General features: G+C 38.8%; 1 protein-coding gene across 5 annotated transcripts in view; it reads left to right on the top strand.

The window, feature by feature from the left end:
• The window catches only part of ARAP2 (ArfGAP with RhoGAP domain, ankyrin repeat and PH domain 2), a 145,553-nt gene that overhangs the window by 79,884 nt on the left and 41,500 nt on the right, over nucleotides 1-24,169 (top strand). For all 5 annotated transcript variants that reach the window (XR_006104250.1, XM_042470279.1, XM_042470280.1 and 2 more), the window contains 4 exons: nucleotides 4,864-5,027; nucleotides 9,578-9,790; nucleotides 18,229-18,334; nucleotides 20,499-20,646. Coding sequence is in view for 4 of the 5 variants with exons in the window: in XM_042470279.1 (XP_042326213.1) it covers nucleotides 4,864-5,027; nucleotides 9,578-9,790; nucleotides 18,229-18,334; nucleotides 20,499-20,646 (631 nt within the window). In the remaining variant the exon portion in view is untranslated. The remainder of the gene's footprint in view (nucleotides 1-4,863; nucleotides 5,028-9,577; nucleotides 9,791-18,228; nucleotides 18,335-20,498; nucleotides 20,647-24,169) is intronic.

Raw genomic sequence — 24,169 nt, 5'->3', positions numbered from 1 at the left:
CTTGAAAGGGAGACAAAGGAAAAAGAAGGTATTTTGAGAGGAGATGGGAGGTTCTGAGGGGATTTGGGTATAGCTTTTTTTTTTGTGAGTGTCAACATGCATGGGGGGGTGAATTTTCTGCCTGCAAGTCATACTTTTTTTTTAAAAAAAAAAAGGTGATTTGGAGACTGGTTGGGAGCTTCAGGGTAATGTTTAGGTGCTGTACTTTCCCAACCCTTGGAATAATAATATTTATTTATTTATTTATTTATAGCCTGCCCAATCACAAGGAATCCGGGCAGGTTACAGCAATAAAAATACAGAGAATACAATAAAATAAAATACAATACAATAAGATAAAAGAGAGTGACGTAAGTCACAGAATTCACAGCTAGACCTGATGGAACTGGGCCTGTCTTTTTCACTCCCTCCCAGGTCTGATGATGACAGTAGGTACGGAGGAAGGGTTCTTCTTCTTGAGGCAAGAATTTTATTTTAATTAATTTTAATTTAATTCTTCTCATTATTTCTCTTAAATTTAAGAGAAGAATTGGTGGACAGAGCAATGTAAGTCTCGGTAAACAGGAAGATGAACTAGGTAGGGAAGGCCTGTTGGAAGAGAATAGTTGATTTTCTCATATCTTCCTCAAAAATCTACTGATGCTTATATGACACATGTGTGAATCACACTGTGATTTTCTTTTTTTAAAGCTGTTTTGTACAATTCAGAATTGTTAACATTACCTAAACTAATTTTCTCATATGGGTGTGAGCACTCCAGAGTATAATGGAATGGATTTCTTCCATTAAAAAGGATGAGTTGCCTGCTTTCTCTAAAGTGATGGCCATTTGTGGTTGTTCTGCACATGCATTTTGCAGACATATGTATATAAGTATTTTGTTGTCCATAAGGACTCCTAATCTGGGTGACTTCACTTCATAGCTCAGTTTCTTTAGTTTCCACTTACTGTTTTTGCAGTATCATGGTGTGTCTGTGAGGTCCATACCCAAGGACTTTGCAATCTAAATTTGGACAACAAAAGAGAGGTGAGGAAATGAAAAACGTTGTGTGGGCAGGCTTCCTGTTCACTCTGGTTGGTGATCGGCTTGTTTGTTGCTTGAAACAGCTGCATAAATGTGATAGAGCAAAAAGTGGGAAAAACACTTAATAAACATTGACTGGAAATACAGTTGAACCAAATAAATATCCTAGAATATATATTTAGGATTTTTTTTGGCAGGGGTTTGTTTTTGGTAATACACCAAGGTGTCTTCTACTAAAACATAGTGCACTCCAACTGAGTCGATGGTGGCACAGTTTTAACAGTTCCATGGAACAGTGTGACATTGTGCAAAATAGTAACCATCTCAAGTATTTTTCAGAGCCCTGCTTTTTTAGATTACATTCGCCCCTCCTTTCTCATGGACTTGAATATTCACAGAGGGGCAACCTCTATTATTTTCAATGTGGTGCGCTCGTGGGCCTATAGGGCTTGAATATTTGCAACTCTGCATTTTTGCAGGGGGGTCCGGAACAGATCCCCCTGTGAAAACAGAGGGCTGACTGTATTTTAATTAGGAAATTCCATGAATAGAGGCTTCTTCCATATCAAACAAATGAACTTTGTGGTATCTCATTTTAAAGCAGAACCAAGAAGCTTTTTTATTAAAATACCTAGGACTTCACACCCTTGGGAAATTTCTTAGTGAAACCGTTGAAATGTGTTCTTGCATGCAAAAACAGAATAATTAAAATTTACATTTCTAGCTACTTATTCTGTTGCATAAGCAGGAATGGGTGGTATTAAGGCTAAAAGTGGAAGGGCAAGTGCTAGCAATAGATCATGCCATATGTTGGTCTATAACCTCCAGTTTCTGTTTACTGATCTGCTAACCTCCTTTCATTTCTCCCAAGCTTTCTCTGCTGTGCCTGGTTTTTCCTTTATTCTTTCTTTCTCAGTCATGAGCAAGGTGGTTGGAGGTTCCACATACTATGCGAGAATTTTCTCTACTATGCCAGTTCCTTTTCTGTGTTATTTCTTTCCCAGCCATGGATGAGGTAAAGGAAGGTTCCTCTTACCATGGGGAAATCACAGCATATGAGGTGAGAAGGGTTAAATGTTAATAAGACTCCCATTTGCATGAATGCGACCCTTCCTCCCACCACCACCATCCCAGTTAGCTTGCAGGAAAAGTTTATAGGATGGATCAATTGAATCATGGACTGGCAGTTCCTTAACTCTTCTTGACTAATAGGTTTAGCAGTTCTTACATTCAAACAAAGAATTTTTTTTTTGCGGTTTGTGTGTGTGTGTGTGTGTGTGTGTGTGTGTGTGTGTGTGTGTGTATATTGTGGAAATAGTGAACCAACTGAAGATAGTGTTTTCTGCCTCTATGCCAGGGATTTTTCAGAAGTCCAACTGGTTGAGAAAAAAAATAACCGAGTTCCATATGTGTTTGTTAGTCACTATTTTCTTAACTGTCTGGTGATACATTGGGTCAAGATATTTTCACTGTTTGGTTTTTTGGCTTTAAATTAATAAATTGTGTGGACTAAATGCAGCTGTTAGCTGAAATTGCAGTACATCTATTGAATCAAGTACTGACTTACCAAGTTCTTATTGTTTTATGTTGGCTGTTCTGGGAGGCAGGGGTGGTGTAGACAAAAAGTTTTCTACACTCTGTTCTCTGCATGGTACTTCATAGCATAAACCTCCTTTTATCTCTGTTAGTCTTTATTTCTGTTGTTATCTGACATCAAAGCAGCTTTGATGATGAATGGATCCATTCCAAAAAGCCCTGATCGTCAAGTGCTTTGCTCATGCCTTACATACTCAGGAGGATGGCTTCCTTGATTGAATCTATCCACCTGTAGTTTGGTCTTCCTCTTTTCCTACTGTATTTCACTTTACTGAGCATTATCATATTTTAAAATGAGTAATTTTGGTCCAAAACACACTGCAGAAATAAGCCAGTGTGACACTGCTTTAAGTGCCCTGGCTCAGTGATAGGGAACTCTGGGAACTGTAGTTTTGTGAGTCCTTTAGCCTTCTCTGCCAGAGCTCTGGTGCCACAATAATTCACAGGATTCCCTTTCACTGAGCCAAGACAGCTAAAGCAATCTTGAACCGGTTTATTTCTACGGTGTAGTTTTTGGACATGTCTCATGATCTGTTGAAAGTATAACAGCCTCAGTTTAGTCATCTTCGCTTATATCTATTGGTTTCTGGCTTAAAACTGTTCTTTTCCTTTTGCATTCAGATTTCGTAGATTTTGGCAAATTCTTTTAAAAAAATAAACAACTTAAAATGAAATCTTCACTGATACCTAATTTTGTTATACCATTTCTGCAAAGGGCAGCACAAATAATAGGGATGGAAAGATTGGTAACCATCATTTATTTCCCAGCCAGCCCCCCCCCCCCCCATGGATTTCCCAACACTTGAGAAAGCCAGCCAGAAAGATTAACATAGTGGTATGGGTTTTTTGTTTTGGTCTAGTATTAACTCATCCTTAAATCTGGTATGTGGATACTGGATCCCACCCTAGGAGAAAGGCGGCATATCAATTGAATGAATGAATAAATAAATACATTTTGGTAAAATACTCTGCACAGAAATACACTTCAGCTTGTGTGTATTGTGTAAGAAAGCCACATTTTTTCATTAAAATGTGTATTTATAGAAATTTTTTTTTTGTGCAAAAAGGTGGAAGGGGTTGGACAAAATGGTGTCTTTTGCACAAAACCCACTACTTCCAAAAAAATTTTGCCTTCCAAAAGGATGGGTTTTATGTTTAAAAATGTTACTGGAAGTGGTTTTTTTTTTTCAATGAATGATTTGCATTTCAAATGGCGTATTTTTTTTCCACAGAGTAGTTTCCTAAAACACTTTGGGATACCCAGATACTGTGAGAAAATTGCAGGGAAATAATCATTTTCTCCCACAGGGAGCATATTACATAATTTATTAGTCCTTGAATGCAAGGATAAAATAATTAAAGATATAAATTCAAGAACTAATAATTTCTGTAATATACTCCCCCTTGGAAGAATGTTTATTTCACAAGATTGTTGTTCCTTTCCATTTTTATTGTGAAATAAAGTGTGCCTGGTTTAAGAAACCTAGTCACTTTCACTTCTGGGCAGCAGCTTGACTATGGCTCTGTCTGTATAGCTGGCCTCACTTTGTAGCTACATAAAGCAACATGGCATAGTGATCAGCCCCTGAGAACACTATGAGAAACTCATGTTTTGTGCACTAGGGCTTTCCTGTAGCAGAAGGCCTCCTCCTACTTTATCTTTCATTCTCAAGGCAACATAAAAGCTACTCCAGAGCTCTGGTCAGCACACTTCCATTTTGTAGGATCTACTATGTTTATTATAGCTAGAATCTCATTGTCCACCAAATGGAACTTTGATACAAAAGACCAAATGCTTTGTGTTTAACAACTTGCTCTTAGTACCAGAATGCTTTCCACATGTAAATCCACCCCTTCTTATTTCTCTGAATTATTTCAGTTATATAATTTGGGGGTTAGGTGGCTGTAGTTTTGTTGTTTCCATGATTAAATCATCAGCAGTCTCTTTCAAATCAGCCGGAGATCTTATGACAAACCTAAAACTACCTCAGTGTGGCCTGGGGAGGAGAGGGACAGAATTGAAGATCACATCTAAGAATCAGACAGTTACCTTAGTGTACAGAGTGCTTCTGTTACAAATGTTGCATCTGTTTTCATTCTTTTTACACGCTGTTGATTCAGTTAGCTTTCATATATTTGTCTGCTGTTGGTCCCATTATTCTCACTAAAAAACAGGAACTTTTTTCTCCATTCACCATCTTATTGCTGTTTTGAAAATATTTTTCCCTGCAAATGCTTTTCCAGAACGTTATATATCCATGGCCACACCAAGTTGGATTTCACAGTCTGGCATAGTGCAATTGAAAAAGCAGCAGGTACAGATGGCAATGTGTTGGAAGATCAGCAGCTCAGCAAAAACGACGTCCCGATTATAGTGAATAGCTGTATTGCATTTGTTACACAATATGGTAAGTAGACCGGAGCATTTGTTCAAGTTTCTGAAAATCGGAGATGCATCCAGATAGAGTACTTATAAAGCATCTGTATCAGCTTACATTATGTGGGCTTGAGCTGTGATCTGTGAAAGACCACACTTAGGAGGAAGTTTTTGCTGTTACATTAAGCTGTTTGTGTGGAAGTATATTTGTATGTATGGATGTACGGGGAAGGAAAAGAGAGAGAGAGAAAGAGAGAGAGGCATTTTTAACAAGAAAAACACTACTGCAAAATGAAAATTAAATCTTAGAATCCAGGATGTGAATCACTGCACAATGAAGTCCACTGTGGTAAAGTTGTTTAAAAAGCTAAACAAACAAAAAGCCAACAAAAAAACAAAAACAAAACTCAAACCTTAATTCATCCTCTTGAGTATGAGGAAATGCTGAAAAGTTTGCTGCCCGAACAGGAAGGGAATGACCTAGAGCCATGAAACCTAGATGTTATTCCACATATTCACACCCAAGTCTGACACACTTGGCACATCATTTCTCAAGTTTCTTTGAAACTTCCCCTCAAAAATCTGATGTCTGGTCACTAAAATACTGCTCTGCTGCTGCTATCAACTTTGAAAAATTTCTTCCTTTTAAATGTTTGGAAAGAGGAGACAGTGAAATAGTGCAAGATCTGGTGAGTAGACTTGATTGTCTATGCAGTCTAACCCCAAATGCATCAAAACATCCATTGTCTTTCCAGCCCTCTGAGTTGTCCTGTAGGAAGAGAACACCTTTTCACAGCTTCCCTTGCTGTTTTATTTCAATGCCACCTTTAATCAGCACAATGAGTTAGAGTAGTATTCTTTATTAATTGTTTGGCCCTTCTGAAGATAGTCAGTCACAAAAATATTTCCCTTATCCCTGAAAAACTGTGACCATAATCTTTCCTGCTGAACTTAGTCTTAAATTTCTTCAGCTGTGGAGAACCTGAGTGCCGTTGCTAGAAGGACTATTGTTTTGCTCTGAATCATAGTACTGTTTCATATTGTTGTAAATATGGCCCGGAACAGACTGCTGCTTTGCAGTGGCCTGGGGCCAAAATGAGTGTTTGGGAGAACGGGGCTCTGCCTTGTCCACATGGGGACTTCCATGATGACGCATGTGCCGCGCACCGTGCAGACGTCACTGGCAGGAAGTGGCATCATGGAGGTGCCCTTTCCCATTTATGGCACCGCAAAAAAAAGCAACTCTAGGCAGTTTCTTTTTGGCAGTGCATCATTGCCATGCTGTTTGGTGGCAATGGCAAAGATGCGGGGCAGAGACAGGCGGCACAGAGGCACCCGTCTGTCGAGCCTCATTGTTTCATCAGCAGTGATGAGTCATTCCAAAAAATTACCACTAGATCACTCAAAATGCTACTAAATGAACTTGGAGGTGTCCACTCATTTTCATTTTTGGTCAGCAGTCAACATTTCTAAAGCCACTTGGCTTATAACTTGTGTATAGCCAATCTTTTGTGAATTATAAACCCAATGTGTTCCTGGGATATCTATAGTGCAGTGATTCCCAAAGTACATGGTACTTCTCCCCTGGGGGCAGTGGAAGGATCCGGGTGGGTATTGAGATAGAAAGAGGGCAGTAGGGGGGGAGGTGAGGGGGGAAAAGGGAGTGGAGGAGGGCATTCAGTCAAAGTATTGATGTGCAGGAAAGAGAAGGAGAAACAGCGGTCTTTAGGACCATAGTGGAGATGTTATTTTCAGGGTTCCCAGAAAACCACCACACAGCCTCGCTGATAATTTTGTGTGGTGGTGTCTCATGCTCTTTGCCTACCCCTGTGAGTTCACTCCCTTACTGGCATCTTTCACTGTGGCAATTGCAAAACTTGTGCAATGCTTGGCACAGGGCATCAGTTCTGTGGCTAAGAGTGGCACCATTGGGATAGACTGGAGCAAAGAGTTAGAGAACATGGTGGCAGGGGAGAAGTGGTGGCAAAAAGGAGCTTTCAGATTTGGGACTTTGCTTAAACTTTGTGAGCTCTGTTGAGACTTGGCTAGCAGGTTGTAGTTTCACTGCTGCTCCTGTTTTCTTCCATCAGATAGGCTGAGAGAAGAGGTAGCAGAAGAATCCATTTTTTTTCCGTGGGAAAGTGGAACTTGAAGCTGTGTGGGGAAGACATGTCTCTGGGGAAGGAGTATCTATGCTCAATTCTTGGAAACAGTCCTTTGTCTTGGAGCAGCTCCTGTAGTTAAAATCTCTCCCTTTCTGGCCCACACCACTCTCCAGTCCAGAGCATGTGGCCTTTGTAAACCCCCTACATATACCCACCTTTCTCTGTCCTGATGAAGGATTGAGAGTCCATCCTCTCTTGGGAGAAGCTTCTACTTTGCACCTGGTTGCTGTGGTAGCAGCAACTGATCAGCTGCCTGAGCATCAACCAAGAGGCCTCTTGTCCTCACTGGTTTTTGCTACAAGGCTGGCACAGATGAGAGACTTCTCAGTCGCTGCTCAGCCAGCTGCTCAGTTGCTGCTCCCAGGATGGCAGGGTGCAAAGGGAGCAGCAACTGAGCAGCCAGTCAAACAGCAACCAAGAAGCCTCTTGCCTACGCAAGCCTTACCTGCAGGGCTGGAACAAACAAGAAGCTTCTTGGTAACTGCTCAGTCAGCTTCTTGGTTACTGATCCCAAGATGACTGGGTGCAAAGGAAGCAAAGGTGCCATGATCATGAGATATTTAGTCTTGGGGCCAGAATATCTGAAAGGCAGCCTGCCCACATATGATCCTGTCTGATAATATTGTCAGTGATACCTTATGTGTTCCACCGCCTTGTGAGGCTATGTTGGTGTGTACACATAATATACAATAAATAAATAAATAAATACACACACAAAACCCAGGGCTTTCTCTGTAGTAACACCCAAACTGTAGAATTACCTTCTTAGGGAGGTCAGAATGGCTCCATCCCTTCTGACTAAGCTATTTCCCTTGGCTCTAAATTAGAGGTGTCAGCTCTGACTGTTTTTAGTTGCCTAGTTTTAGAACTACCTTTAAAGAGGAGGTCTGGGGTGTTTTAATTGGTTGTTGGTTAATTATTTAATGTTTGTAGTGTTTCTATTAATTGTGCAGTACATTGGGAACCCTGGTAAGTCCAGAAGTGAAAATGTCTTAAATAAACGTAGTAAAAGCAAACCAATGTAAGTTATAGTTACATTTTAAGTAGAAGCACTGTAACTTCTAAAATGTAGTTATTCCACAAAATTGCCTATGGGGGAATTAGGTGATCTACCAGGACAGGGCCATCCCAAGATTTTTCTGGCTAATAAAATGGACAGAATGACAACTTTCCCTTTTGTGTGTTTACAATTGTGTATTTATTTTGTTACTGGTAATGGGAGCCAGTTTATTCCTCTGTGCATGAGGGCAGCAGGAAAGAATTAAGGGTTCAGTCACGTTATATGGCCCACATAGATTTCCTCCTCCAATACTACACCCAGAATTTGTCAACTGGGATGGCTGTGTCATTCTGTTTAATGGTATTGCTAGACCTTCAGTAGCATAATTCTATAAGATATAGGTGTGTGCCTAGATTACACAAAATTCTTTGTGTTTTCTTTGTGTCATTTAATGAAAAAGCAAGTCCTGTGTGAGATCATTGAAAAGATCTAGCCGTATAATTTGAGTGAGATAGACCTCTGTGATTAGTTCTCAGTTTCATGAGTGGGTCGCTTCAACCTACTCTTAGCTTGATATTACTGTACTCCTAGGAGCTGTGCAGACCGCCCATAAGGAGTGGCCTGCAGCCGCCTCCATTTTCATCAGATTGGGGCTATGGCAACCACACGCCATGGCCCCGATCTGGCCTTTGCAGGGTGTGATAGCTGCAGCTTTATAGCGCTCCTTCAGGCCTTCATCGTGTGAGTGCAGCGCCAGAGGAGTGCCATGACCCTGCACACCATGTGGCGTGGTGTGAGGTGTCACACTGCCCCGGGGGTGGTGTTGGGGCATGCCTCATGTGGACGCTATGCTCTGACTTCGTGCCCAAGCCGACCTTTAAGGCCAGTCTGCACAGGGCCTATGTTGCATATCACCCCTCATGGATAAGGAACTCTTTTTGCAGCTGCAGAAATGCTTACATGGTGGTTCTGTGGCACTCACACTAATGTACAAAAAGTTATCTGTTAGTCCTTTGATGGAGCTGAAATGGCAGAATTTCCATGCAATATTGGGATGCCATTTTTAGCTAAATGTGAATTAACACAGCCTTCCCCAACCTGTCATACTCCAGATGTGACCCCACCATCCTCATCCACCTTGTTAAGCATGATGGGAATTATAGTCCAGCACATCTAGAAGGTGCCAGATTAGGAAGACTGCATTAAAGGGTGCCTTGTCATTGTTATTTATAATTATGTCTGTGACAACATATTAAATTCTGCAGAACAGCTGGGTGTGTTTGCATTGGAACAGAGCAAAGACTGTGTTGCAGTGTGTCTTTTTTAAAATTTAAGCTATATTTTTGGTAAAGTATTTATTTAAAAGTATAATTTTAGCAGGCTTTTAAAAAGTAATCTTGTATTTTTGTGCTTAAGGTTTAGGTAGCAAAAATATCTACCTGAACAGAGGGGATCCATCTCATGTGAGTGAACTTCTTGAGTGCTTCAAAAAAGATGCCAGAAGTGTTAAACTGAGGGCTGGAACTAATCGGCTGGAAGATGTTACTGATACCCTGAAGTGTTTTCTATCTGATGTTGATGATGCACTTCTTACCAAAGAACTCTATCCATTTTGGATCTCTGCATTAGGTAATGCATGGCACAATTTTTCTGTAAATCCCTGGAAGCACTACCTGTATAACTGGATACCGAAACATAAAAGGAGCAAGTTCTTAGCATTCTGGTATATGCTTAACAGAAGCATCAGGTTATGCAAATGACTGTCTGTAACTGACCTCCCACTGCACTGTTTTACTTCCTCTCATTAAATGAATAGCTGTCATTCACTCCATTGTAGGTAAATAAAACATTTCCCTGGAAAGGATCAGTGAAATTAGGCTCATTGAAAGAGGAGGCCAAGTAATGTTTACAAAAAAAGTATCTGTACAGTATTTGCCCCCCTTGCTTTCAGACCCACACACCATGATTGTGATGGACAGTTTGTCATCTTTTACAGAGGGATATGTCATCCATAAAAGATGTGCATGTCTTATTTTATTCTGGGCTCATGTCTCTCCTTTTCAGGTATGAAATATTTTGCAAGCAAGGGACTTTATTCTTCCCCTCAAGGCATCACCTCACCATTTAAAAAAACCCAAAAAACTGCCTGGCTACCAGTTTGCAGCCTTCTCACTGCCTTAGACCTGGCATTTTTCTTGGGCATTATGTGGATTCACAGAATTGCATCTACTAGCAAATATTGGGGAGAATATTCCAAGAAACTCTGCAAATTGGCCTTCTTTTTCTAAGGAGATGGAAAGAGAGAGAGAGAGAGTAGAGGTTTTCTCAGAAATGTATTTTACAAGAAATTTTAGGTTAGCTCTACTTTACCTCAGTTTCTAGCTATTGCTAAGCTTCACGTTGCAGAATTTTGGCTAATTTTGTCAGTAAACAAGGTCTAGCAGAACCAGATTAGCCAAAATGTGTGCATATTATGCCTTATCAATTGAAACTGGGTGGGTGTAGTCTTGTCTGGGACATTAGGATGAGCTTTAACAGTACTCAGAGTGCACTTGAAATCTCAGTAGGCAAGTCATCCTCCAGTTTTAAACTGGGAAGGAGGATTACCCCTATTGCAATGAATTACAGTGCTTTCTGTATCCTTCTGAAGTTCTGAATGAGGTCAATGAGATCTTTTGTCCTATTTCCACATCAAAATTGGAACTTGTGCTGATCTTTGCTGATCCTCAGAGAGGCTCAGAAACCAGTGACATATCACACATTTCCCCAGTCATTTCTGAAATCAAAGCAAGTCCAATTATTTCCAAAATAAACACATTTCTGGAGTCAACAAAACAAAGGGTTTAGTCTGGTAAAGGATGGGCCCTTTACCAGACAGAGGACTTTATCACACCACATCTAGTGCCTGACATACCTCTTCCAAATTTGAGCCAAATTCGAGACTTCCGGTCTGGCATGGAGTCTACCTAGACGTACTTCTAGCTAGCAGCTGGAAGACGTCTGCCAGGAGTGGTGCCCAGGGACTTAATTCCGGAGGGAAAATACCCTGAAATTGTCCCCTTGTCACAGGGGAATCAGAGGGGTCCTCGAGGGTCAGATTCCTGCCCCTGAAAACCGCAAGAAGAAGAACAAAAGTGGGTAAGGGACAGAGGAGACCGCGGACGACCACAGCCACTCTCTGTGCCGCCATTATTGGCTCACAGACCCGCCAGACTAACAAAATTAAGAAGGAGAAACAAGAGACAACAATATTAAAAACCTTTACTGAGGAGCAGAAACTTTTGACAAAAAACCTACTCTGTGAGAAATACTTTAAAGTAAGGTGGAGCTATCTCAACTTAACAACTTCAAAAGGGACAATAACAGATCTCAATTGAGCAGATCTGGGGAGAAGGGTTCCAACTTTGTGTAAAGAAGCGGTGGAAAATATACAAAGTTGCAAAGGACTCTGATTTAAAAGGAAATAATCTGAAAAAAAAAAGGAGAAAGAGTTGGAGATTGATATGAGATCAAAGGAGGCGGATTGGGGGGAAGGAGAAGGAATTGGGAATTAAGAAATAGAAGTTGGTCGGAGGTCGGTTGGAAGGAAGGAGTAGGAGTTTGGGGCTAAGAAACAGACGGAGGTCGGTTGGAGAGGAGAAGAGGAATTTGGGAGACGTGAAACAGACGACAGCTGGCCAGAGAGAAGGAGAGAGAGAGCCGGGGGTCGTGGAACAAACGGAGGCTGGCTGGAAGGAAGGAGAGGAGTCGGGGGTCGCAGAACAGACGGAGGTCGGTCGGAGAGGAGGAGAGGAGTCGGGGGTTGCGGTACAGACGGAGGTCGGTCGGAGAGAAGTCGGGGGTTGTGGCACAGACAGAGGTCGGTCGTGGAGGAGTGGAGCCGGAGGTTGCGGAACAGACGGAGGTCGGTCGGAGAGGAGAGAGGCGCCGGGGGTAGCGGAACGGAGGGAGGTCGGTCAGAGAGGAGGAGAAGAGTCGGAGGTCGCGGAATAGACGGAGGTCGGTTGGAGGGAAAAAGATTTTGCAGAAAGACAGTCGGAGGTTGGTGGTTGGAAGGGAGAAGGAATTGGAGATAGAGGTGAAGTAGAAAGAAAGGAGGTTGGGGGGTGAGAAGCTAACCTTATAAGACAACAGCCATCTAAGCTCAGCGTTTTCAAGGACACTCGCCACGTGGAGACAGGAAATAGGAAGTAGAACTTGTTGGAAAAGTAAGAAGCCCAGAACGCCACAGAAGACAACGAGGAATTTCAAGGAAGGAACAGCAGGAAGAAAAGAGAGTGCAACAGCGACACCCAGTGGACAATTTAAGATAAAGTTTTAAATGCTACAATAGTGACTCCTGGTGGACAAAAGAGGAATAAATGTTTGAATCACAGAATAGAGGAGACTGTATAGAGACAAAGCAACGTAGAAGCTGTATTTAGTGGAGTAAGTGAATGAATTAAGAACTCTCTCATATAAATCATAATAGGTCTGTATCTTTAGAATATTTTTAAGTGAAATAAGAATAGAATCGTGTGAAACTAAATAGAATTGTGGGGTTATTTAATATGGTGAATACATTTTGAGCTCATTTGAAAATACTTGTGTTTCTTTATGTTTTATAAATAATAATAACAATAATAACAATTAGTGATAAAATAAATAAATAATTGAGTTAGAAGGGGAGAGGAGGGAAACTTAAGAATTTAATTCATAAATTGGTATATAGAGCTGTTAAAAAGAAAAAAGAAAAAAGAAATTAAGAAAGAAAGAGAGACTTAAGAACGGTAAATCTTTTGATATACGTTTTACGTAAATATACTGAAAGGGGATTTACGGTGAACATTAATACGATATTAAGAACTTTTGACCATTTTAAAGAATACTGTAAAGAGGTAGTCTTAGGAAAACAAGACAAAATGTCAATAACAACAAGACTACAAGCAACAAAAAGTCAACAACAACAACCACCCAGAAGACCATCACTCGAGCCTAAAACAATGGACACAAATACCCTTCTACTTGAAGAATTACGTCAAATGAGACAAGAGATGACAAGAAATAAAGAGGAATTGAGACAAGATATGGAAAAGATGAAAGGGGAGATAAAACAGGAGATAAGAACAGATATACAAGAACTTTCACATTCATTAATAACACTCACCACAGATATGAAACAAGTCAAAAGTAAAGTAAAAGAACTAGAGAAAAAGAATCAAGAATTGGAAGAAAGACTTAAAGAAGAGACAGTAAAAAGAAATGAACTGATAGAAGAAAAAGCAATACAGGAACAGAAAATGAGAGATAGATGTCTCAAAATAAGAGGACTACCAGAACAGGAAGATGAGGACACGTATGATTACGTAACAACAATACTCTCAGATTTTACAGGCAGAGATAAAGAACTTATGGGACTCGAAATCGACAAATTGTTCCGGATTAACTCTTGGATCGCCAAGCAAAAGAAACTTCCACGCGATGTTGTTATTTATTTTGTGCGAACGCAAATGAAGGAACAAATCCTACAGCAACATTTTGAAACAAAACTGTCAGTTGAAGGAATGGAGTTACAGTTATTAAAGGATATTCCGGGCCAAATTTTGAAAAAACGGAAGGAATACTCGATGGTGACGAAGAAATTGAGAGAACTTGAAATAAGATACAGGTGGGAAAACCCCGAAGGAATATCCTTTTTCTATAGAGATAAAAGAGTCAAGTTGACGACAATACAAAAAGCAAAGGAATTCCTTGAGGAATTAGAAAAAGCAGATCAAGAAGAAAAAGGAAAGGAAGATGACAACACACCTGACACAAACACAATTAGTTTGATTTAATATGGCTCACAGAAACATTAAATGCCTATCATGGAACATCAAAGGGTTAAACAGCCCACAAAAGAGAAAGAAAGTGTATCATTACCTAACAAAATTAAAATATGACATATACTGTTTGCAAGAAACACACATAAAGAAGACAGAAACGAAATATCTATACAACCCAAAGCTAGGGAAAGAATTTATATCAGCAGGAGAAAAAAGGAAGAAAGGAGTTGTTATTTATGTTAATGATAGATTTGAAGCTAAAGAACTGTTTAATGATCCCAATGGACATTATTTAGGACTAGAAATAAAATGGCAATTAGGGAAAACATTACTCGTTGGAATTTATGCCCCAAATGACAACAAAGACAAATTTTATAGGAAACTCAACAGTACAATATCTCAATATGACTACGATCACACAATCATTATGGGAGATTGGAACGGTGTTATTGATCCAGAACAAGACAGAAAATCGGACAAGAAGATCAAAAAGGGACAGGGGAAATTGCCAAACTCTTTTTTTGAACTACAAACCACACTGTCACTGGTAGATGCATGGAGAATTAAATCTGGTACTCAAAAAGATTTCACATATTATTCGGAGGTACACAAATCTTGGGCTAGATTGGACATGTTTCTTACCTCAATATCACTAATGCCTAAAATTGGAAAAATGGAATGTCTCCCTAAAATAACATCAGACCACAACCCAATAACAATGGAAATATATGAAACACCCAGAAAATATAATTGGTGATTAAATGAATATCTATTAAGAGATGAGAAAATAATCTTACAAGCAAAGAAACAATTAGAAAATTATTTTCAAGAAAACATGAATAAGGAGGTGAAAATTCAAAATGTCTGGGACGCCTCTAAAGCAGTCATGCGGGGTTTCTTTATTCAAAAAAATGCTGAAGAGAAAAAAAGAAAAGGTGCAAAGATGAATGAACTACTGACAGAAATAAAAGTTAAAGAATCTACTTTAAAGAAATTTCCGAGAGACAAAAAAGTGAAGGAAGAGATGAATCTATTGCAAAAATCATCATCAATGGTGATACAACAGATATATGCAATATACAAAAAGGCACTAGACAAGGATGCCCTCTGTCGCCACTGCTATATATTACGGTCTCGGAAATACTAAACAATATGATAAGAAGAGAAGAGGAAATAACAGGTATAAGAGTCAAAAATAATGAATATAAAATCAAATCGTATGCAGACGACATGGTAATAACCTTGACAGATCCATTGGAGAGTGTTAACGCACTCTTAAAAACAATTAATGAATATGGGAAACTAGCTGGTCTAAAAATCAATGTAAACAAAACAAAAATGTTAGTTATGAATATGACAAAGAAGGAAAAAGAAAAATTGACTCAGATATCAAATTTTGAAATTCAGAAGAAAGTCAAATATTTAGGAATTAATATTACAACCAAAAACTCTGAACTATACAAAAATAATTATGAAACAACATGGAAAGAAATTAAACAAGATTTACAGAGGTGGTCAAAATTAAGTTTATCATGGATCGGACGGATTTCTACAATTAAAATGAACGTCACATCTAAAATGTTATATCTCTTCCAATCTTTACCAATAATTACGAACGATGGACCCTTTAAAAAATGGGAGAAAGATCTACTGGGATTTATATGGAACAAGAAAAGACCACGTGTGAGATTAAAAAATATTCAAGAAAAGAAAGAACAAGGAGGTCTAAATTTTCCTAATCTAAAACTTTACTATTATGCATGCAGCTTGGACTGGATCAGCGAATGGGTGACATTAAAAGAAGAAAAATTATTACAATTGGAAGGATATGGCTTAAAATTCGGCTGGCATGCATACTTAATCTACGACAAATTAAAAATCAACAAGGAATTCTACAATCATTTTGTGAGAAAATCTTTAATTCGAATTTGGATAAAGTATAAAACACGGTTGATCCCTAAAATTCCTAGATGGACTTCAGTTAATGAGGCCTTCTATAGAAGAGAAAAAAATGATAAAAAATAAATGGATAACATATAAAGATCTCATATTAAAAGAAGGAAATCAACACAGGATAAAAACACCGGAAGAAATTAAACAAGAAGGCCTCAACTATAATTGGTTTCTATACAGGCAAATAGCAGAAAGCTATAAAAAAGATGAGAAGACAATTAAAATTGAGACAGAAGAAACTGAATTAGAAAAACTTATGTTTCAGGGAACACAACAACGAATATCAAAATTATATAAACTGATTCAAGGTTTTGAGACAGAGAAAGAACCAATTAAACAATATATGATCAGTTGGGCCCAAGATTTTGGAAAACCGGTTTTACTCGAAGAATGGGAGAAAAATTGGAGTAAACGAATAAAATATACTTTAAGCTATGATATCAAAGAGGCATATTATAAAATACAATATAGATGGTACCTCACCCCTGAAAAATTGGCTAAAATCTACAAAAAGACGAAAGGTATATGTTGGAATTGTCAAAAGAAACAAGGTACAATGATACATATGTGGTGGGAGTGCCAAAAAGCTAAATCATTTTGGGTAATGATACACAAAGAAATACAGAAAATCATTGAGGAAAATATTGCCTTTGAACCAGCACTGTACTTACTAGGTATGGTAAACCAAAGAATTGAAAATAAAGCCGGGAAAATTATATTTTATTTAACTACAGCGGCACGAATAATATTTGCAAAAAAATGGAAAAATAAGGAGGAACCTACAAAAGAGGAATGGATTAAAAAAATTTATGAAATCATGGAAATGGATAAATTGACTATTTATCTGAGAGAGGGTAATACTGAAAAATTCAATAAGGATTGGTCATTAGTAATAAAATATCTATGTAGAGAAAAAGGAGAAAAAAGTGTAATCGCCTTTAAGGACTAAGTTAGAGTGGTAAGGAGAATGATTTCATACTGGACTTGTGATGTCTCTCCTTTCTATCTACCCACCCTCTCTCTTTTCTTATCTTATCAAGGCTAGTATTCATTTCTTGGGACATACTATTATAAACAAAAAATAATAACAATAATATAATAAATATAATAACAAAAAAGATGACTCCACAACTATTGAGATAAGATTAGGAACATGTGAAAAAGGGAGTATAATGTAGAGTTAAAGAAGTAAGAGAGGGAAAATGGGAAAGTCGGACAATTCTATTAAATATAATAGCCAAAGTAAAGGAGGGGAAGTACTTTTATTTAGATGTCTTAGATGTAGGATGTTGTCTGTTAGTCTGTATGTATGTATATGTTTTATTGTCTATTGTCTTTGAATGATTTTTAAGAAATAAATTAAAAAACAAAAACAAATTTGAGCCAAATTCAGAAGTTAGGCTGATTTTATTGCATAGATTTTTTTTCTTTCAAAACGGCTTCCCGTTGCTTCCAGTGTTGAATTCAGGCCCTGTAAGTTGCTTTGGTGGCCATTTTTTCCACATCAGAAGCTTCGGACTTGAGAAGAATGGCCGCCGAAGCATTTTAAGGGCCAGAATTCATCCCTGGATGCAACAGGAATCCATTTTGAAAAAAAGTCAGTGTGATAAAATCAGCCTAATTTCCGAATTTGGCTCAAATTTGGAAGAGGTAATTTTGGCACCTGAGGCAGTGTGATAAAGTTTTAAATGCGGTCATCACACAGATCCCATTTGGGGATCCTACCATGAAAAAGATACATGAAAAGAGTGGGTTGTGGGAGGAAGAAAAAGAAACAACAAAACATAATGTAGCTCATGAAGGGAGGGGGGTTGGTCTGCTTCTTAAAGTAAGAGACAACTTACTCTCTTTGTTAATGCAGTAATTCAAGAGAATTGTATTCTAAAAATCAATACTGTGACCTCTCAGTAATCTGCTAGAAGCAATGAGAACCTCACTTTTCCATTCTACCTATTTATTGGTCTCCACTATTTGTATTTTAATCAGCTTTGCTCGTTAAGTGCATCCGTGAATGAACAGAGAGCTAGTTATCCTGGGACTTGTTGCTGGCAGTACTTGAATACAGACATTGCAAGGCATATCCTCTTTCTACCCAAGACCCCCTCTCTCCCTGCTTTCAATGCACTGCATAACAATCTGTATCGAAAGAGAATTATCCATATTGTCCCTGTGAAGTGGAGTTGATTGGGTGAACAGTCATTTGAAATGACTAGCTGCTGCTCAGATGGTAGATCAATATCCTTCTCTTTTGGACCGCATTGTAGTTAATGCTAGATAATTTAATCCCCCCTCTCTCCTTTTCTCCACCAGATACAGTGGATGAGAAAGAGAGAGTGAGGAAGTACAGCACTTTTATTCGAACACTTCCACCTGTCAATAGGGCAACTTTGGCAGCCTTAATGGAACACCTTTACAGGTCAGTATGTCAGTAAATTTACTAAAAGAAGGCATTATCAGGGAGTGCTTCACAAGCGTATGGCTAGGCTGTCAAAGTTCTGTGGGCATAGGTGAATATTATTACTATAGCTCAGATCAAATACATAGCCCTTATGCAGTACCTTTATATTTTCCAATTGTTTTTGAAACATTTATCTCAAGAGTGTTGTTTATCATGTCTTTGAGGATGTATGTACATCTTTCCCAGATTGCTTACAAATAATGTAAAAGCACACACAAAATCAAAATAAATAATACCAAAACTTCACAACTCATCAAGAACAGTTGGTAGCAGATGGCTTTGTGGGAAGGAGATGACAACTGTTGCTTTTGTCATTACTGTCACCCTTATCCCTCTATTAATAATGTCTAGTGGCATATCTAGAGCATCTGATGAGCAAGATCGGAACTGGGAACTCCCTGTTTTTGCTTCTAGGCCACGGGTGCATAAACACAGGCCCAATATCCAAAGATGACTCTCAGAGGTCCTGGTCCCCAGATGGGCATGTACTTCTCCATGACACAATTTGGTGTCGGTGGCTTGCCAGCTTTTTGTGGCTTCCCCCCTCCCATATTTGAAAGGGTTGAAATGCCTCTCTTAAGGCTTAGTTACAGGCGTGAAGTTAATTAAAATATGCTAGTATTTTTGATCCCACAGTTTGCCTTTGACTCTCCATATCACTGTAATGTAGTTTGCAAGAACTTATTTGAATTTGAACATAGCTCTTCATCTGAAAGATCCTCCTCCCCTGACTCAAGTGCTACCTCTAGCCATGACAATTAGCAATATAAATACTGATGCCTTGCAACTGCTGAAGCATCTTTCTAGGTAATTGTTGTTGGTATAGATGTGTTTAGTCTGTGCTTAAAAATAATACTGTGTGTCAGAGGAGCTGCACTGTGTAAGTAAATTTTCATATTGGGATAAAATAAACAATTTGGTTTCCCCCTGCATCATCATGGAAAGAGGGAAGGGAGGTACACACTGCATTATTGTCCTTTGAGAATCCTAGGTAGCAGAGTTCTTTGTCCAGTATTGCATTCTGTAATTTCATGAATACACATACAAACATATATATACACACACACACATAATTTCAAATGGCGCTAGGTATTGCCATTATTTTCTACTTATTTTATTATTTGGATAACTGTCCTTCAAACACTTTTCAGAGCCAGTCTTCTGTTCGTAATCATTTGTCAGAACGATTGTCTTCAAAACAGAACCATTTAAGGCAGAGCTTATTGAAAAGAGCAAACAGGTGGGCTACCCTCTACATGTCTCCCAGTACGTTGCCAAATTTGCCCTTAATGATGCTCTCAGTGTAATGCCAATACAATCCACTCTTCATGAAACTTAAAACTGATTAGAAATAGTACACTCAGACTTGTTTTGCCAGGGGGGAAAGTGTTATTATTAAGCCCCAGCAGCACAGCATGCTATATCTGTCAATGTCTGTCTTATCTGCATTGTGCCCCAGCAGTGCAGCATATCTGGACTGAGCCTCAGTCTGTAGTCCTCTTTCACCTCGTTAAACTTTTGAAGCACAGGCTTTCTCAAATTAGATGAAGGAAATGGAAGTAGAGCAGAGTATCATTTGTATATGGTTTGCACCTCATCCTAAATTTCCATATGAGTCAATTCAATAATTTCATGCAACCTTAAAAAGGAGGAGACTAAATCACATTGAACCCCACAGCAAAAATGCTAAGGAGCTGAGCAGTAGTCACCAAATTTTATCTTCTGGTATGAATCATTATAAGATAGTGCTACTCACTCAAAAGGACATCATGTGTAGCTAGTTGCACAATGGAAATTTCTAATGCTAGTGCTAGAAATTCATTTCCACTAGTGCAACTTGTGCTACCACTGGGATTTAGGCCTTGGTGTGATCCAGCAGGCATGATTTCTATTCTGGGAAAGCATGTCACAATACTCTAATAGTGATAAACATTGGAATCTGTTCATGTAAAAGCAAACAGCGCCATCAATTAATGAGCTAGAATGCATAATTTCCTTTTAACAGAAGCCTTCTTTTGAACTAAGCTATCCTGTTGGAAATGTTTGCTGTGGCATAGGGGTTTCAACTTCCAACACCAGTGCCTGCTGTACTGTTCTAAATGGATTTATTAACTTTGAACAGGGTACAAAAGTGTTCTGAAATCAATCACATGGATCCTCACAATCTAGCAATGGCATTTTCATCATGCTTGTTTCAAACTAAAGGGCAAACCAGTGAAGAAGTCGATGTAATTGAAGACCTGATTATAAATTATGTGCATCTCTTTGATGTAAGTACCCAGCATATTTATCAGATTTCTCCAGTAATACAATTTGGCAAATGGATGAAAATGCAAATGTGATCTCATGGAACTTTTTCTCTTTGTTCAGTGGAGCTTTCAATTTGGCTCTCTTGTTTTGCAGTCTGAAGGATTGTGATTCTACATTAAAAGCTAGACACTGGGAAAAGCTAAAGCTGTACTTGTAGTTTGCTGTGAATGTTTATGAATAGAGTTCCATCCTTCTAGAAAATCCCAGGTGTTCATCTGAATGCCTAGGTTACCAGTATGCAGATTTATTTGTTTTTTCTGGCTGTTGGTTTCACATTTAATCAGCTGGCATTCTGCTAGTGAGATACACATGCATAGGTCACACTACAGAATTGTTTGCATAGCACAACAAACATATTCTGCTGGCAGAAGCAGAGGTGGAGCAACATTGTGTGTTGTGTGTATGCACTGCACATTGTGGTTGAGAATTGCACATTGTTGTTGAACATTGCAGATTGTGTTTGCAAATTGTGACTATGCATTACAGTTGCACATTGTGCATTGGCACTCAGGCATTGTTGTGTAATGTTACTGTTCTGCAAGGTGGTTGTGCAGTGCTGGTGCAGTATATCTCTGCATGTGGTTATATACGCAACATTGAGGGGGTGTTGAATTGCAACCTATATCTATCAGTGTAATTGACACTTAAATTTGCTATCAACAAGGAGCTTACAAACCATAATTAACAGTAAGGAGAACAATTGAGGAAACAGGCATAGCTAGTTACATTTGAGGTGCTGTCTGGTTACAGTTCAAGGGATGAGATTAAAGGCTTCCTTTCAGAAATTATTGCATTAATTAATGGCCAACTAATGAATTTCCACGTGTCATTTGACTGCAGCTCTCATTATCCCTCACCAGTGGCAATCCTGGCAAAGGTTAGTGGGAACTCCAGCCCAACAACACATGGAGGACCACAAATTGTTATCCTTGCTTTGGAGATAATACTGTTCTCAAATGTATGCTTTAAAATAGCAAATGCATGTTTATGTAATAGAAAACTTTAAATTCCAATCATAAATTCATTAGTGTGAACACCAGCTTCAGTTTGTTTATCTTATTTTTAAAAATATAATCACATTTCATTGTGATAAAATGCACAGGTTGTCTCAGTGTAAAATTTGTAATGGAAATCTATTATTACTTCTAAAATTTATAATCCCCTTTCTGCCTGCCTAGCACCCAAAGTGACATACAACTCATAGAAACCATAAAACAACACTAAAAACATCATCTGTAGCAATAAAACTGTACAAAAACTTAACAGCTAAAATACCTGCACATCGATATAAGATGCCTGAGAGAATAACCAAATTTCATTCTGTACCTTAATTCTATCAGTGAGATGATCTAGCAGGCCATATTAATGTTCAAGAGTAAACATTAAAATGTAAGATTGCAGTAAAATAACAGAAATAGAAATCAAATGCATAACAAGGTGTGCACCAGTCTACTAGGAAGTTGCTACCATTCCCTTGTATGTTTCCCATTTATTTTTAAGAGACATATTCAAGAGAATTCCTTAGTGGATACTTCCAATTGGTAAAAGAGGCAGCCAGAGTGAATTCTCAGTTTTAGAAGTAAGAGGTCATCATGATATGTGAATGCAACATGATTATCAACCCTTAACTCCCAGAAAGAATGAGGCTATCACACAGAAGCTGACATCCTTTTAGTGTCATATGCAGGTGTTGGTTTTCCTTACACCTCTGTAGGTCACTTTTGGATTGATATGGAGGTTGGTATTATTTTCCTCCTTCACAGTGTTCAAAGACACCTTCCCTGATTTCTGATAGTCGCGGCAGACTCCACATAGCCATTCTGTACTTGGTGGAGAAGGGTGGGTGGATAAGAGTAGTGTCTGACTATGTCTCCATAGCCTGATGCAACATGATTATGTTATCTGCCAAGACCTCTGGGGGACCCCACCTAACCTTAGTGGATGATATAACCACTTTGCATCTAGTTATGAGGACATAGCCCGCTGCTTTTCTCAATCTCTCCCTTTCTCCACCAGGCACAGAGTGGCACTGGGCAGGGGAGTTGCAGCAACACTACTGGGGTCCAGAGGTCAGTAAATTACCAACTATAATATAGTAGCACTTGTAGAATTACTCCACTATGTTGGACCATACAGGATTGTGACCATGAAATGTAGAATCACAATACATGGGAGGCTGGTTCATACACATTTTTTTTCCAGAAAAGGAATATAATCATTGATACCCTTAAGTAGTGGTTGGGTTTCCTTGTTTTGACAGATGAATTAAGTCATAACTGAGCTTTTGAATTTTGCCATGATTTGTGCCACACTAGGATAATTAGATAATGATAATGATAAAAAATAATCAAAGTCACACTTTTCTATGTTTCTTTGATGGGATTCATACTTCACTCTAGCCCTTTAAATAGTAACACTTCCTGGCAAGATTGCTTTCTTTTCTGCTTAAAAGCTAAAGGTTGCTGGCTCATCATACACTGTAATAGCTCAATGTATATCATAACTCCACTAAGTTCTATGGCCTGCATTCTGAAATCATAATGCGAGAGAATGCAGTCATGTCCCATAATCAATATGTTGTCTCTGTGTGACTTGTTTGTTTACTTTGGATGTTAGTGTTTTAAGGCAGAATTTTTAACCACAGCATTGGCTGCGGGGCCTAGTTCAGTGATAGAACACAGGCTTTCTGTGCAGAAGGTCCACGGTTCAGTATCTCTTGCATCTCCAGGTAAGGCTAGGAATCAATCCTGCATGAAATCCTGGAGAACAATTGCTATTAAGAAACAGCAACACTGTACATAGACAAATGGGCTGACTGATTAGAAGGGATAGAACCTCCTCTTGGGTGTATTTTATATCCATCTATCCATTGGCCTCTCTTTCATGGGGTCATGACTATGAATTTTAGTTGTTTCTTTTACTAAACCTGTAATTATGAGAGTTTGAGAAAGTTCCCTTTTTTCAGTGATCACTTCTAGAATCCCCACACCAGCATGAAGGGGGGGGGAGGGTCACAGGGCTTAGGAGATCTGGGGAAGTTGTAGTCCCCAACATAATTCCTCCAAGTTCTCCTTAAAATGTTTATTGTACCATTGCAGACATGTCAGTTTTACAATGATATAGTCTAAAACATTGTATAACATTTAAAGCAGGTATTTTGTATGTGACACTGTGTCCTTTAACAGTTGTAAAATTATCCTGATCTCCACATGCTCTTCAGACTGTAGGTGCTCATGAAAAACAAAACAAAAATTTTTTGCAGATAGCAGAGCAGATGGAGCTGGCTGAGCTAGATCCTTGCTAATTCTACTTATGCAGGAAGAATTCAAAATGTGACTCCCCCCCCCCCCTTCTGTATTCCAAAATTATAGAATAGATTCTGAGCCTTCCAATTTCCCCCCTCAGTGCTGGGCTGCAGGTGTAGAAGAAAGACAGAAAGGCACCAAATGCAGGAAAAATAGGGAGAATATATCCAGATGCCCA

This window comes from Sceloporus undulatus, chromosome 5 (genome assembly GCF_019175285.1).
Source record: "Sceloporus undulatus isolate JIND9_A2432 ecotype Alabama chromosome 5, SceUnd_v1.1, whole genome shotgun sequence".
In the NCBI taxonomy this organism is placed as follows: domain Eukaryota; kingdom Metazoa; phylum Chordata; class Lepidosauria; order Squamata; family Phrynosomatidae; genus Sceloporus; species Sceloporus undulatus.
The sequence above is the reverse complement of the archived record's forward strand: the minus strand, read 5'-3'. Positions and strand labels throughout refer to the sequence as shown.